The sequence below is a fragment of the Scyliorhinus torazame genome, chromosome 12 (assembly GCF_047496885.1).
Source record: "Scyliorhinus torazame isolate Kashiwa2021f chromosome 12, sScyTor2.1, whole genome shotgun sequence".
NCBI lineage: Eukaryota > Metazoa > Chordata > Chondrichthyes > Carcharhiniformes > Scyliorhinidae > Scyliorhinus > Scyliorhinus torazame.
Window position 1 is genome coordinate 9,243,016 of NC_092718.1, and position 16,210 is coordinate 9,259,225.

At 46.8% G+C, this 16,210-nt stretch overlaps 2 protein-coding genes across 3 annotated transcripts in view; both read left to right on the plus strand.

Moving 5' to 3' along the window:
• The window catches only part of LOC140387380 (pro-cathepsin H-like), a 53,147-nt gene extending 42,214 nt beyond the window's left edge, over nt 1-10,933 (plus strand). Inside the window, exon 12 of the mRNA XM_072470387.1 lies at nt 8,488-10,933. Coding sequence (XP_072326488.1) covers nt 8,488-8,563 — 76 coding nt within the window. The 3' untranslated portion in view covers nt 8,564-10,933. The remainder of the gene's footprint in view (nt 1-8,487) is intronic.
• Nucleotides 10,934-12,723: 1,790 nt separating this feature from the next.
• The window catches only part of LOC140387381 (recQ-like DNA helicase BLM), a 62,876-nt gene continuing 59,389 nt past the window's right edge, over nt 12,724-16,210 (plus strand). For both annotated transcript variants that reach the window (XM_072470388.1, XM_072470389.1), the window contains exon 1: nt 12,724-12,795. The gene's annotated coding sequence lies outside the window, so the exon portion shown is untranslated. The remainder of the gene's footprint in view (nt 12,796-16,210) is intronic.

A 16,210-nucleotide genomic window follows, 5' to 3' on the forward strand; every position in this document is an offset into this window, starting at 1 on the left:
CCTTTCGCTCCCCATCCCTCCGTGCTAATCACTTAAATGTAAACATTACACTGATTTTAATTGTAAATTTTCATGGTTTATTTATTCACCAACATAAGAACACAAGGCAAGCCCCTCGAGTCTGCTCCATCATTAAGTAATAGCTTATCTTCTGCTTCAATTCCACTTTCTTCATTTTTACTTTTATACCTTTTTTCAAATTGTGTGTGTCGGGGGGAAACTGAAGTGACATCACAGAAAAGCTGTGGCCAGAGTGGCTGGTTGGGATTCTACACTAAATTTAAAAAAAATTTGATTATTTGGTAACTAATTAAACATAGTAACTTAATTATAATTTAGAGGGATATCTAAGCCAGAGATCGGAGAGTACTATAGTTAGCTATCACATTTCTATTAGAAATCTAGTGCTAGGAAACAGATAGTTGACAGTAACTTTGAAATTTTTTTTAAAATATTTTTTTTTTAAAAAGACAAATTTTAATTTTAATTAATCAACGCAATGTCAGTTAGAGGGGTGCTGTGCTCTGACTGTGAGATGTGGCAGGTCCGGGAGGCTTCCAGCGTCCCGGATGGCTTCATCTGCAGAAAGTGCACCAACTGGAGCTCCTCACAGACCGCATGGTTCGGTTGGAGCAGCAATTGGATGCACTTAGGAGCATGCAGGTGGTGGAAAGCGTCATAGATCGCAGTTATGTAAATGTGGTCACACCCAAGGTGCAGGCAGAGAAATGGGTGACCACCAGAAAGGGCAGGCAGTCAGTGCAGGAATCCCCTGTGGTTGTCCCCCTCTCGAACAGATATACCCCTTTGGATACTGTCGGGGGGGATAGCCTATCAGGGGAAAACAGCAGCAGCCAGAGCAGTGGCACCACGGCTGGCTCTGATGTTCAGAAGGGAGGGTCAAAGCGCAGAAGAGTAATAGTAATAGGGGACTCTATAGTCAGGGGCACAGATAGGCGCTTCTGTGGACGTGAAAGAGACTCCAGGATGGTATGTTGCCTCCCTGGTGCCAGGGTCCAGGATGTCTCCGAACGGGTAGAGGGCATCCTGAAGGGGAGGGCAAACAGGCAGAGGTCGTTGTACATATTGGTACTAACGACATAGGCAGGAAGGGGCATGAGGTCCTGCAACAGGAGTTCAGGGAGTTAGGCAGAAAGTTAAAAGACAGGACCTCGAGGGTTGTAATCTCGGGATTACTCCCTGTGCCACGTGCCTGTGAGGCTAGAAATAGGAAGATAGAGCAGCTAAATACGTGGCTAAACAGCTGGTGTAGGAGGGAGGGTTTCCATTATCTGGACCACTGGGAGCTCTTCCGGGGCAGGTGTGACCTGTATAAGAAGGACGGGTTGCATCTAAACCGGAGAGGCATAAATATCCTGGCCGCGAGGTTTGCTAGTGTCACACGGGAGGGTTTAAACTAGTATGGCAGGGGGGTGGGCACGGGAGCAATAGGTCAGAAGGTGAGAGCATTGAGGGAGAACTAGGGAATATGGACAGTGTGGCTCTGAGGCAGAGCAGACAGGGAGAAGTTGCTGAACACAGTGGGTCTGGTGGCCTGAAGTGCATATGTTTTAATGCAAGGAGCATTACGGGTAAGGCAGATGAACTTAGAGCTTGGATTAGTACTTGGAACTATGATGTTGTTGCCATTACAGAGACCTGGTTGAGGGAAGGGCAGGATTGGCAGCTAAACGTTCCAGGATTTAGATGTTTCAGGCGGGATAGAGGGGGATGTAAAAGGGGAGGCGGAGTTGCGCTACTTGTTTGGGAGAATATCACAGCTGTACTGCGAGAGGACACCTCAGAGGGCAGTGAGGCTATATGGGTAGAGATCAGGAATAAGAAGGGTGCAGTCACAATGTTGGGGGTATACTACAGGCCTCCCAACAGCCAGCGGGAGATAGAGGAGCAGATAGGTAGACAGATTTTGGAAAAGAGTAAAAACAACAGGGTTGTGGTGATGGGAGACTTCAACTTCCCCAATATTGACTGGGACTCATTTAGTGCCAGGGGCTTAGACGGGGCAGAGTTTGTAAGAAGCATCCAGGAGGGCTTCTTAAAACAATATGTAGACAGTCCAACTAGGGAAGGGGCGGTACTGGACCTGGTATTGGGGAATGAGCCCGGCCAGGTGGTAGATGTTTCAGTAGGGGAGCATTTCGGTAACAGTGACCACAATTCAGTAAGTTTTAAAGTACTGGTGGACAAGGATAAGAGTGGTCCGAGGATGAATGTGCTAAATTGGGGGAAGGCTAATTATAACAATATTAGGCGGGAACTGAAGAACATAGATTGGGGGCGGATGTTTGAGGGCAAATCAACATCTGACATGTGGGAGGCTTTCAAGTGGCAGTTGAAAGGAATACAGGACCGGCATGTTCCTGTGAGAAAGAAAGATAAATACGGCAATTTTCGGGAACCTTGGATGATGAGTGATATTGTAGGCCTCGTCAAAAAGAAAAAGGAGGCATTTGTCAGGGCTAAAAGGCTGGGAACAGACGAAGCCTGTGTGGAATATAAGGAAAGTAGGAAGGAACTTAAGCAAGGAGTCAGGAGGGCTAGAAGGGGTCACAAAAAGTCATTGGCAAATAGGGTTAAGGAAAATCCCAAGGCTTTTTACACGTACATAAAAAGCAAGAGGGTAGCCAGGGAAAGGGTTGGCCCACTGAAGGATAGGCAAGGGAATCTATGTGTGGAGCCAGAGGAAATGGGCGAGGTACTAAATGAATACTTTGCATCAGTATTCACCAAAGAGAAGGAATTGGTAGATGTTGAGTCTGGAGAAGGGGGTGTAGATAGCCTGGGTCACATTGTGATCCAAAAAGACGAGGTGTTGGGTGTCTTAAACAATATTAAGGTAGATACGTCCCCAGGGCCTGATGGGATCTACCCCAGAATACTGAAGGAGGCTGGAGAGGAAATTGCTGAGGCCTTGACAGAAATCTTTGGATCCTCGCTGTCTTCAGGGGATGTCCCGGAGGACTGGAGAATAGCCAATGTTGTTCCTCTGTTTAAGAAGGGTAGCAAGGATAATCCCGTGAACTACAGGCCGGTGAGCCTTACTTCAGTGGTAGGGAAACTACTGGAGAGAATTCTTCGAGACAGGATCTACTCCCATTTGGAAGCAAATGGACGTATTAGTGAGAGGCAGCACGGTTTTGTGAAGGGGAGGTCGTGTCTCACTAACTTGATAGAGTTTTTCGAGGAGGTCACTAAGATGATTGATGCAGGTAGGGCAGTAGATGTTGTCTATATGGACTTCAGTAAGGCCTTTGACAAGGTCCCTCATGGTAGACTAGTACAAAAGGTGAAGTCACACGGGATCAGGGGTGAGCTGGCAAGGTGGATACAGAACTGGCTAGGCCATAGAAGGCAGAGAGTAGCAATGGAGGGATGCTTTTCTAATTGGAGGGCTGTGGGGAGACCTGATAGAGGTATACAAAATTATGAGGGGCATAGACAGAGTGGATAATCAGAGGCTTTTCCCCAGGGTAGAGGGGTCAATTACTAGGGGGCATAGGTTTAAGGTGAGAGGGGCAAGGTTTAGAGTAGATGTACGAGGCAAGTTTTTTACGCAGAGGGTAGTGGGTGCCTGGAACTCGCTACCGGAGGAGGTAGTGGAAGCAGGGACGATAGGGACATTTAAGGGGCATCTTTACAAATATATGAATAGGATGGGAATAGAAGGATACGGACCCAGGAAGTGTAGAAGATTGTAGTTTAGTCGGGCAGCATGGTCGGCACGGGCTTGGAGGGCCGAAGGGCCTGTTCCTGTGCTGTACATTTCTTTGTTCTTTGTTCTTTGTTCTCACTCTATTCCTATATTTACTCCCATTTGGAAGCAAATGGACGCATTAGAGAGGGGCAGCATGGTTTTGTGAAGGGGGGGTCGTGTCTCACTAACTTGATCAGGTTTTTCGAGGAAGTGTCGAAGATTATTGATGAAGGTAGGGCAGTGGATGTTGTCTACATGGACTGCTGTAAGGCCTTTGACAAAATCCCTTATGGCAAACCGGTACAGAAGGTGAAGTCAGATGGGATCAGAGGAGAGCTGGCAAGATGGATACAGAACTGGCTCGATCACAGAAGACAGAGGGTAGCAGTGGAAGGGTGCTATTCTGAATGGGGGGCTGTGATTAGTGGTGTTCCGCAGGGGTCAGTGCTGGGACCTTTGCTGTTTGTAGTATATATAAATGATCAAAAAGAAATTTAGAGTACCTAATTTGTTTTTCCAATTAAGGGGCAATTTAGTGTGGCCGATCCACCTAGCCTGCACATCTTTGGGTTGTGGGGGTGAGACCCACCCAAATATGGGGAGAATGTGCAAACTCCACATAGACAGTGACGTGGGGTCGTGATTGAACCCGGGTCCTCAGCGCTGTGAAGCAGCAGTGCTAACCACTGTGCCACCGTGGCGTCCCAGATATAAATGATTTGGAGGAAAATGTAACTGGTTTGATTAGTAAGTTTGCGGATGACACAAGGTTGGTGAATTGCGGATAGCGATGAGAACTCAGAGGATCCCGCAAGATATAGATCGGTTGGCGACTTGGGCGGCGAGATGGCAGATGGAGTTTAATCCAGACAGATGTTAGGTAATGCATTTTGGAAGGTCTAATACAGGTAGGGAATATACAGCAAATGGCAGAAACCTAAAGAGTAATGACAGGAGAGGGATCGGGGTGTACAGGTCCACAGGTCACTGACAGTGGCACCACAGGTGGAGAAGGTAGTCAAGAAGGCATACGGCATGCTTGCCTTCATTGGCCGGCGCACTGAGTATAAAAATTGGCAAGTCATGTTGGATTTGGATTTGGATTTGTTTATTGTCACGTGTACCGAGGTACAGTGAAAAGTATTTTTCTGCGAGCAGCTCAACAGATCATTAAATACATGGGAAGTAAAGTGAAGAAAAGAAAATACATAATAGGGCAACACAACATATACAATGTAACTACATAAGCACTAGCATCGGATGAAGCATACAGGGTGTAGTGTTAATGAGGTCAGTCCATAAGAGGGTCATTTAGGAGTCTGGTGACAGTGGGGAAGAATCTGTTTTTGAGTCTGTTCGTGAGTGTTCTCAGACTTCTGTATCTCCTGCCCGATGGAAGAAGTTGGAAGAGTGAGTAAGCCGGGTGGGAGGGATCTTTGATTATGCTGCCGCTTCCCCCAGGCAGCGGGAGGTGTAGATGGAGTCAATGGATGGGAGGCAGGTTCGTGTGATTGACTGGGCGGTGTTCACATAGATCTGTTCTGTGTAGGTTCTGTATAGAACCTTAGTTAGGCCACACTTGGAATATCATTCTCAATTCTGGTACCTACACTACCAGAAGGGTGTGGAGGTTTTGGAGAGAGTACAGAAGAGGTTTATCAGGATGTTGCCTGGTATGGAGGGCATTAGTTATGAGGAGAGGTTGGATAAACTTGGTTTGTTCTCACTGTAATGATCGAGATTCAGGGGCGACCTGTTAGAAGTCTATAAAATTATGAGGGGCATGGATAGTGGATAGTCAAAAGCATTTCCCAGGGTGGAAGAGTCAATTACTGGGGGCATAGGTTTAAGGTGCGAAGGGCAAAGTTTAGAGGAGATGTGCGAGGGAAGTTCTTTACACAGAGGGTAATGGGTGCCTGGAACTCGCTGCTGGAGGAGATGGTGAAGCAGGGACGATAGTGACGTTTAAGGGGCGTCTTGACAAATACATGAATCGGATGCGAATAGAGGGATACGGACCCCGGAAGTGTTGAAGGTTAGATGGGCAGCATGGTCGGTGCAGGCTTGGAGGGCGAAGTTCCTGTTCCTTTGCTGTACTTTTCTTTGTTCTTTATTCCATTACTCTCTTAATGTCTGAGAATCCAGTTCTCATAACATTCGTGGAGCCAGAAGTGGAAGTGCAGTTCATTCAAACAATGGAACAGGGGCTGACATAGCTCACACCTAGTTTGAACACAACCAGGCTGCAAGAGATACAGGCAGCCTAGGAGTGCGTGAAGGTGACTTCGTAAGTTATTTGTCGAGACTGACTGTGTAACGCACTCGAGAAATCAACATGTGACCAGTTTCGAGAGAGCCTATTTTGTTTGGTGTATCTAACAAAGTGCATAGTGGCTGAACTAGCTCTGGTCCAGTGGATTGCGAGAACACAAAGTGGTGATACAAGTGCTGGCATCCTGAGATAAGAGCCACTTGACCAGACTTTAATAACAAAGATACTCAATTGCCAGAAACAGCTTTGTCACTGTAACATTAATCCTGAAATAGATTTGCTTAAAACCTTTTATGCCTGACATCTCTTCAACCTGTTGTTGTAAGGAGGTGAGGGAGAGTATCAAATTGAAGGAAAAAAACATACAAAGTGGCAAAAATTAGTGGGAGACTAGAGGACTGGGAAGTCTTTAGGGGACAACAGAAAGCTACTAAAAAAGCTATAAAGAAGAGTAAGGTAGACTATGAAAGTAAACTTGCTCAGAACATAAAAGCAGATAGTAAAAGCTTCTACAAATATATAAGACAAAAAAGAGTGGCTAAGGTAAATATTGGTCCTTTGGAAGCTGAGAAGGGAGATTTAATAATAGGAGACGGGGAAATGGCTGAGGAGCTGAACAGGTTTTTTGGGTCAGTCTTCACAGTGGAAGACACAAATAACATGCCAGTGACTGATGGAAATAAAGATATGATAGGTGAGGACCTTGAGATGATTGTAATCACTAAGGAGGCAGTATTGGGCAAGCTAATGGGGCTAAAGGTAGACAGGTCTCCTGGCCCTGATGGGATGCATCCCAGAGTGTTAAAAGAGATGGCTAGGGAAATTGTAAACGCACTAGTGATAATTTATCAAAATTCACTAGACTCTGGGGTGGTCCCAGAGGATTGGAAAGTAGCAACGTGACACCACTGTTTAAAAAAGGAGGTCGGCAGAAAGCGGGTAATTATAGGCCGGTAAGCTTAACTTCGGTTGTAGGGAAAATGCTGGAATCTATCATTAAGGAGGAAATAGCGGGGCACCTGGAGGGAAATTGTCCCATTGGGCAGACGCAGCATGGGTTCATAAAGGGTAGGTCGTGTCTGACTAATTTGGTAGAATTTTTTGAGGACGTTACCAGTGCAGTAGATAACAGAGAGCCAATGGATGTGGTATATCTGGATTTCCAGAAAGCTTTTGACAAAGTGCCACACAAAAGGTTGCTGCATAAACTAAAGATGCATGGCATTGAGGGTAAAGTGGTAGCATGGGTAGAGGATTGGTTAACTAACAGAAAGTAGAGAGTGGGGATAAATGGCTGTTTCTCTGGTTGGCAACCTGTAACTAGTGGGGTCCCTCAAGGATCAGTGTTGGGCCCGCAGTTGTTCACAATTTACATAGATGATTTGGAGTTGGGGACCAAGTGCAATGTGGCAAAGTTTGCAGACGACACTAAGATGAGTGGTAAAGCAAAAAGTGCAGAGGATACCGGAAGTCTGCAGAAGGATTTGGATAGGTTAGGTGAATGGGCTAGGGTCTGGCAGATGGAATTCAATGTTGCCAAGTGTGAGGCTATCCATTTTGGGAGGAATAAGAGCAGAATGGATTATTATTTAAACGGTAAGATGTTAAAACATGCTGCTGTGCAGAGGGACCTGGGTGTGCTGGTGCACGAGTCGCAAAAGGTTGGTGTGCAGGTGCAGCAGGTGATTAAGAAGGCTAATCGAGTTTTGTCTTTCATTGCTAGAGAGATGGAGTTCAAGACTAGGGAGGTTATGCTGCAATTGTATAAGGTGTTGGTGAGGCCACATCTGGAGTATTGTGTTCAGTGTTGGTCTCCTTACCTGAGAAAGGACATATTGGCACTGGAGGGAGTGCAGAGGAGATTCACTAGGTTGATCCCAGAATTGAGGGGATTAGATTATGACGAGAGGTTGAGTAGACTGGGACTGTACTCATTGGAGTTTAGAAGGATGCGGGGGGATCTTATTGAAACATATAAAATTATGAAGGGAATAGATAGGATAGATGCGGGCAGGTTGTTTCCACTGGTCGGGGAAAGCAGAACTAGGGGGCATAGCCTCAAAATAAGGGGAAGTAGATTTAGGACCGAGTTTAGGAGGACCTTCTTCACCCAAAGGGTTGTGAATCTCTGGAATTCCTTGCCCAGTGAAGCAGTTGAGGCTCCTTCTTTAAACGTTTTTAAGAAAAAGATAGATGCCTTTCCAAAGAATAAAGGAATTCGGGGATATGGTGTACGGGCCGGAGAGTAGAGCTGAGTCCACAAAGATCAGCCATGATCTCATTGAATGGCGGAGCAGGCTCGAGGGGCCAGATGGCCTACTCCTGCTCCTAGTTCTTATGTTGTTTGTTGGAGCTTGTTATGCGTAAAATTGGCTGCTGTATTTCCTGCAATACAGCAGTGACTACACTACCAAAGTATACCACTGACTGTAACTTCTTTTGGGATGTCCTACGCTTGTAAAAGGTGCTATGGAAGCTCTTTTCTTCTCATTTCTTTTAGCTATTTCTACATTCAACGAGGGAAGAACATGTGTGGCCTGGCCGCGTGTGCTTCCTACCCCATCGCCCTGCTGTGAGATGATGGTGCTGCTCAGATACAATGGCATCCCAGGCCAAGACTTTACTGAATTGCAAGGCTGATGTAAGACCAGAGAAACATTTACAATGCTGATTACTGCTTAAATAAATACGAATTATCTACCTGTTTTCCAAACTGTTTCTTAATGTGAATTGCATCGAGTTCAAATCACATACTGACTGTATTTCTGATTTACCTGAACATAAAATGACCTCTGATGATCAGTTTTAAATGCTTTCTGCATTAAATAATAATAAATCCAGTCAGTGCTGTCAAATTTCAACTCGAACAAAGATCCATTTTATAAAATGGATATCTTTTGTGACAAAAGAATGTTGCTTTAAAAATCAAAGTGCTGATTGTATTCCTAGGCGAATTTAAAAACCTGGTGCAATGAAATACAAATTGATCAATTTTATCTTGAGCTCAAGACCGAAACAAAGAGCGGGATTCTCTCAACTCGGGGCCGGGCCGGAGAACCGGAGAATCCCCGCGACTGGCGCGAATCGCGCCACGCCGCCCCGATGCCGGGACGCGATTCTCCACAGAGTCGCTCTACGGCTCCCCCCCCCCCCGCCGATTCTCGCCCCGGGATGGGCCAAGCGGCCGTCGCAAAACCCCCGAGTCCCGCCGGCGCCGTTCACACCTGCTCTCAGCCAGTGGGACCTCGGCGTGGAAGGGTCCGGGGGCGGCCTGTGGGGGGTGGGGGGGGGGGGGGGGAGGGACCGCGTTTCTGATGGCGTCAACGCTTAGCCTCAGGATCACAGAATCCCGCCCAAAGTATTTCTGTCAGTGAGTTTCGCACACTTATCAGAATTCAATAGCAAAACTTCAATAACTAAACCCTTAGATATAATAAAATTCAATGCTGCAAATTGAAACAAAACCAAAATATGTCTGACATACAGAGAAACCTCATCAGCATGTTAAAAGAGAAAAGGCAAGTGAATATTTTGGATTCAGACCTGTGATCTGGACAGCACGGTAGCATTGTGGGCAGCACAATTGCTTCACAGCTCCAGGGTCCCAGGTTCGATTCCCGCCTTGGGTCACTGTCTGTGCGGAGTCTGCACATCCTCCCCGTGTGTGCGTGGGTTTCCTCCGGGTGCTCCGGTTTCCTCCCACAGTCCAAAGATGTGCAGGTTAGGTGGATTGGCCATGATAAATTGTCCTTAAGTGTCCAAAATTGCCCTTAGTGTTGGGTGGGATTACTGGGTTGTGGGGATAGGGTGGAAGTGTTGACCTTGGGTAGGGTGCTCTTTCCAAGAGCCGGTGCAGACTCGATGGGCCGAATGGCCTCCTTCTGCACTGTAAATTCTATGATAATCTCTAATCATGTCTGAAGAAATAGGCAGGACACCTCCTTTATAAGAATAACCAACATTGAGTGAGCAGGAGTTAACAGGTATAAAATTTAAAACATGTTAACAATATTGATTAGGCACTCCAGACCCCCTGATCCTCACCAGTTGCAGAAGACCTCGAGCATGCTGGGGGACATTGCACACTCCCTTTCCAGAGCTACCAGGGCGCAGACAGTGCCAAGAAAGAGGGGCAAGCAGACAGAGTGACCGACAGCCTCCATGGGCCGTGCCCAACCTGGACCTGCATGGATAGGTGCTTTGGCCAGTCTGAGGAACAGGCCTTTTATCAGGTGCTGATTGACCTGCTTGGGTTTTGTGTGGCTGCTGCTTTTATCCAAAATAGAGAAAGTGAAACAGATTTATATTAAGAATCTCTTTGAGCAGACTCTTGCCGCGTGTCGCAATGTGAATGGGACTGGTACGCTTACATCTGCTGTGATTTGGTACTTTAATGAAGTTCACTCTTTGGTTTCAATTCCAACCTCCAGCAATCAGGCAAGATGTCTTTATGTCTGGTAGATGTTGGCTAGGTTAGTGATATTAATTGAATTATTGTAGGCTAGAAACATAAATCAATGGTGCTTTCATACAAATACCTAGGATCAAAGGAACAAGGAGGAGGCCATTCAGTCCCTCGTGACTGTTCTGTCATTTAATTTGATCATGGCTGATCCAGAACTTAACTCGATCCACTCGCCTAGGGCTCTGTAACCTTTAATTATCACCTAACAAAATTCCATCAACCTAACTTTTGAAATTTTCAGTTGACCTCCAGCCTCAACCGTTTTTTGGGGGAGTGAATTCCAGGTTTCTACACCTACTTAATGTGCACAAACTCTTCAATGCTATCTTCACACAAGCCGAGTTTGAATGAATTAAAACCTTGTTAAGCATTTGCACAAAAATTGTGTGGATAATAATTCGTACCCTTGTATTTTATTTTTGTTTTATTTTCTGTTAAGCTTTTTACAATTGCAATAAAGTTTCTACCCTTTTATCATCAAGTATTTGTTTTCTCCTTCATGCATAAGATGCAAATTGACATTTTAATATATCAAATTCTCAATACCACTGGTCGTATTTATACAGAAGAGATCCTAATATCCAACTACGAATTCCTTTAACCTGCAATCAAAGCAGCACAGAAAAAACATATTGTCAACTTAGGATAATTTAGTCAGCCTTGTTCATAATAATAATCTTTATTATTGTCACAAGTAGCCTTACATTAACACTGCAGTGAAGTTACGGTGAAAATCCCCTCGTCGCTACATTCCGGCGCCTGTTCGGGTACATGGAGGGAGAATTCAGAATGTCCAATTCACCTAACAAGCAGGTCTTTCGGGACTTGTGGGAGGAAACCAGAGCATCCGGAGGAAACCCACGCAGACACGGGGAGAACGTGCAGACTCCGCACAGACAGTGACCCAAGCCGGGAATTGAACCTGTGTATAAAAGATATGGTATTTTTGAAGAATAGCAGTGGAATTCTCCTGCCCTGATCAACATTTATCCCACAACCAGCACTATCAAAGCAAACCACCATTATAGCTTGATCTTTGTAAACCTGCAAATGGCTGTGACACTTAAAACAGTGACTACATTTCAAGGACTGGTTCATTCAGAGTGAAGCTTTGTGATGGCCTTGGGAATGAGAGTTTCTCCTTTTCTGTTTTGTTGATAACCTCTCTCACACACACACACACACACAAAGTATTGTGAGCAATTTTGGGCCCCATATCCAAGAAAGGTTGTGGGGGGGGAAGGCAGGAGAATGGGGATGAGAAAATATCAGCCATGATTGAATGGCGGAGCAGACTCGATGGGCCGAGTGGCCTAATTCTGCGCCTATGTCTTATGTCACAGTCGGGGCCCGGGGATGGTGCTATTATACTATATTTTCTATTATATTGTAAGGGGACACCAGCAGTGTTTAATTTCCCAGCTGCCTCTGATGTGGGGACATTATAAACCCGTCAAACAACCTACAACAATGTGGGTGGTTATCCCACCAGCCTTGTCAGGGTTAGGGTCAGGGTTAGGGTTAGAGTCAGGGTCAGAGTCAGGGTTAGGGTCAAGTCAGGGTTAGGGTTAGGGTCAGGGTTAGGATCAGAGTCAAGGTTAGGGTCAGAGTCAGAATCAGGGTTAGGGTCAGGGTTAGGGTCAAGGTCAGAGATAGGGTTAGGGTCAGAATCAGGGTTAGGGTCAGGGTTAGAGTCAGAGTTAGGGTCAGGGTTAGAGTCAGTTAGGATCAGGGTCTGACTCAGGGCTAGGGTCAGGGTTAGGGTCAGACTCAGGGTCAGAGTGGCACTGGGACAGGGGGAGGGGATTTGGATTACGTTAGGGCTAGACTCAGGGTGGCACTGGTTAGGGTTAGTGTCAGACTCAGGGTGGCACTGGGACAGGGGGGTTAGGGTTAGAGTTAGGATCAGGTTAGGGTTAGGGTCAGACTCAGTGTGGCACTGGGACGGGTTAAGATTAGGGTCAGATTAGGGTTAGGGTCAATCTCAGGGCCAGGGGGTGGGGTTAGGTTAGGGTCAGTCTCAGGGTCAGGGTGGCACTGGGACAGGGGGAGGGGTTAGGGTCAGATTCGGGTTAGGGGGTGGGGTTAGGTTAGGGTCAGTCTCAGGGCCAGGGTGGCACTGGGACAGGGGGAGGGGTTAGGGTCAGATTCGGGTTAGGGTCAGGGCCAGGGGGTGGGGTTAGGGTTAGACTCGGGGTCAGGGTGGCACTGGGACAGGGGGAGGGGAGGCCGCAGCTTTAGGCCGTTGCCAGAGAAACCGGCGGCGGAAGTGGATCTTTGACTTCTGACGCACTTCCTGGAGGCGGCGGCGGCGGCGGGGCCGGAGAATTGGCGCGGGAGCGGGTAAGCGGCGGCGGAGCGGGCCTGGTCCCCGGAACCAGGGGGCCGGCAGCGGGCCCGGTCCCCGGATTCGGACGGAGACCGTCCCATTAGAGAGGCTGCACCTGGTCGGTAATGGCCGCAGTCCCCTTAAAGGGGCCGAGGCCGGACTGCTGCTGGCTGCCCCTCCTGTTAAAGGGCCCACTTTGGGTGAGATGCTTACAGGCCTCTCGAAGGGACTCTTGGGCAGCCTCTAGGTCAGTGGCGGCCCACCTGGGTCCTGAGTGCACCCCCCCCCCCCACATATTGACCGCTGCCCCCTCGCGGGGTCGCCACCTTCCCCGCGTTTCCGCCTGCGGAGTTTTTTTTCCGACCGGTATGACTGAAGGGATTGGCCTGTAAAGCGAGGGCGAGTGAAGCAAGGTGCTTGCTGATTGCCCTCAACGACTGAGAGAGTCGCTCCCTCTGCGCCCAATGTGCAGATACTAATAATCTTTATTATTGTCACAAGTAGGCTTACATTAACACTGCAATGAAGTTACTGTGAAAAGCCCCTAGTCTCCACGTTCCGGCGCCTGTTCGGGTACACAGAGGGAGAATTCAGAATGTCCAATTCACCTAACAGCACGTCTTTCGGGACTTGTGGGAGGAAACCGGAGCAGCCGGAGGAAACCCACGCAGACACGGGGAGAACGTACAAACTCCCCACAGACAGTGACCCAAGCTGGGAATTGAACCCAGGTCTCTGGCGCTGTGAAGCAACAGTGCTAACCACTGTGCTACCGTGCTGACCCCTGAGTGTTTACCATTTGAAGTTGATGGCTAAGACCATACAAAATAGGAACAGGGGTAGGTCATTCTCCCCTCAAGCCTGTTCCGCCATTCAATAGAATCATGGCTAATCTGACATTCCTCACATGCACTTTCCTGTCCTTTCCCCATATCTTTGATTCCCTTACTGACCAAGAATCTATCTCAGCCTTATACACAACAACTCTGCCCCCACAACTCTCTGCGGCGAGGAGTCCAAAGACACTCAACCCTCTAAGAGAAGAAATTCCTCCTCATCCTCAATCTTAAATTGGCACTCCATTTATGCTGAAACTATGCCATGAGGGGACACATCCTCTCAGCATTAACCCTGTCAATCCCCTTAAGAATCCTATATGTTTCATTCTTCTAAATTCCAACGAGTAGAGTTCCAACCTGTTTAACCTTTGCTCATAAGACAATCCTTCCGTACAGAGTATCATCCTGGTGAACCTTCTCTGAGCTGCCTCCTATGAAATATCTATCCTCAAATCAGGGGACCAAAACCGCTCAGAGTACTCCAGATGTGGTCTCACCAGCATCTTGTATCGTTGCAGCAAGATTTCTTATACTCTTATACTCCAACCCCCTTGAAATAAGGCCAACTTTCCACTTGCCCTCCTGATTACCTGCTGCACCTGTGCGCCAGCTTTCTGTGTTTCATGCACAAGTCCCTTCATGTAGCTTTCTGCAGCTTTTCCCCATTTAAATAATACTCTTCGATCATAAGACAAATTTTAAAACCTTTATTGTCACAAGTAGGCTTACATTAACACTGCAATGAAGTTGCTGTGAAAAGCCTCTAGTTGCCACATTCCGGCACCTCTAAGGTTATAGCGAGAGAGAATTCAGAATGTCCAAATTACCTAACAGCACGTCTTTCGGACTTGTGGGAGGAAACCAGAGCACTCAGGAAACCCACGCAGACACAGGGAGAACTTGCAGACTCCACACAGACAGTGACCCAAGCCGGGAATCGAACCTGGGACCCTGCCGCTGTAAGCAACTGTGCTAACCACTGTGCTACCGTGCTGCCCATGAGCAGAATTAGGCCATTCGGCCCATTGGGTCTGCTCCACCATTCAATCATGGCTGATATGTTTCTCATCTCCATTCTCCTGCTTTCACCCCATAATGCCTGATCTATTAATCAGGAACCTATCTGTCTCTGTCTTAAAAACACTCAGTGACTTGCCCTCCACAGCATTCTGTGGCAAAGAGTTCCACAGATTCACCACCCTCTGGCTGAAGAAGTTCCTTCTCATCTCAATTTTAAACGATTTTCCCTTCAGTCTGAGGCTGTGCCCTTGGGTTCTAGTTTTTCCTACTCGTGGAAACATCTCCACGTCCACGCTATCTTCTCTTTTGTTCCTTCTTCCAAAAGAACACTTCACATTTTCCCACATTATGCTCCCATTTGCCAACGTTTTGACCACTTATTTAACATATCAATATCTCTTTGCAAACTGTATGCCTCTTGCAAATTGCCTTTCCACCTATTTTTACGTAGCCTGCAAATTTGTCTATAGCATATTCACTTCTTCCTCCAAGTCTTTAATATATATTGTAAACAGTTGCTGTCTCAGAACTGGTCCCTGTGGTACCCCGCTGATTACAGGTCGCCAACCTGAAAAAGAACCTCTTATCCTCACTCGATTTCCCGCCCATTAGCCAATTCTCTATCCATGTCACTATATTACCTCCAACACCATGGACTCTTACAACGTCACATGTTGTGAAGTACCTTGTTGAATGCCTTCTGGAAGTCCAAATGCAGCACATCTACTGGTTCCCCTCTATCCACTCTGTTTGAGACTTCCTCAAAACTCTATTAATGTATAAATTATTTTGCATTTTCTATAACTCGTTATGAAATATTCAGCATGTATTAAATATATTTAATCTTATCCATGAGGTCATGATTAGTGAACAAACCCGATTTCAATCTTGCGGGTCACGGAGATGAAGGAGGGCCACTCACGCGACCCACTCACAGGCCTAGGTTTCCCATCATTGATCTAGATCTCCGGGAACCTTCAAACGGGAGCGTTCATATATAGGAACGGAATAAATTGAATTGTTCTTTAATCAACGATAGTCAGCATGGCTTTGTCAGGGGGAAGTCATGTTGAACAAATTAGAATTTTTCGAGGTGGTGACTAGGTGTGGAGATGAGGGCAGTGCAGTTGATGTAATCTACATGAATTTCAGAAAGTTTTCTTTTACAAGGTCCTGCATGGGAGACTGGTCAAGAAAGTAAGAGCCTTTGGGCTGCAGGGCAATTTGACAAATTGGATCCAAAATTGGCTTACTGGCAGGACGCAGATGCTGATGGTCGAAGCTTGTTTTTTGTGACTGGAAGCCTGTGACCCTGTGTGATGTGCTGTTTGTAGTGAACATTAATGATCGAGACGGGAATGTCGGGTGGGGGGGGTGGGGGGGGGGGGGGGGGGGTTTGTTCACAGATGACACAAAAATTGGTGGTGTAAAAAGTGAGGAGGAAAGTCCTAGATTACAGTGCCGTATAGACGGGCTTTATTATGGACAGAACAGTGGCAAATGGAATTTAACCCTGAAAAATGTGAGGTGATGCATTTGGGAGGGCTAACCAGGCAAGGAAATATACATT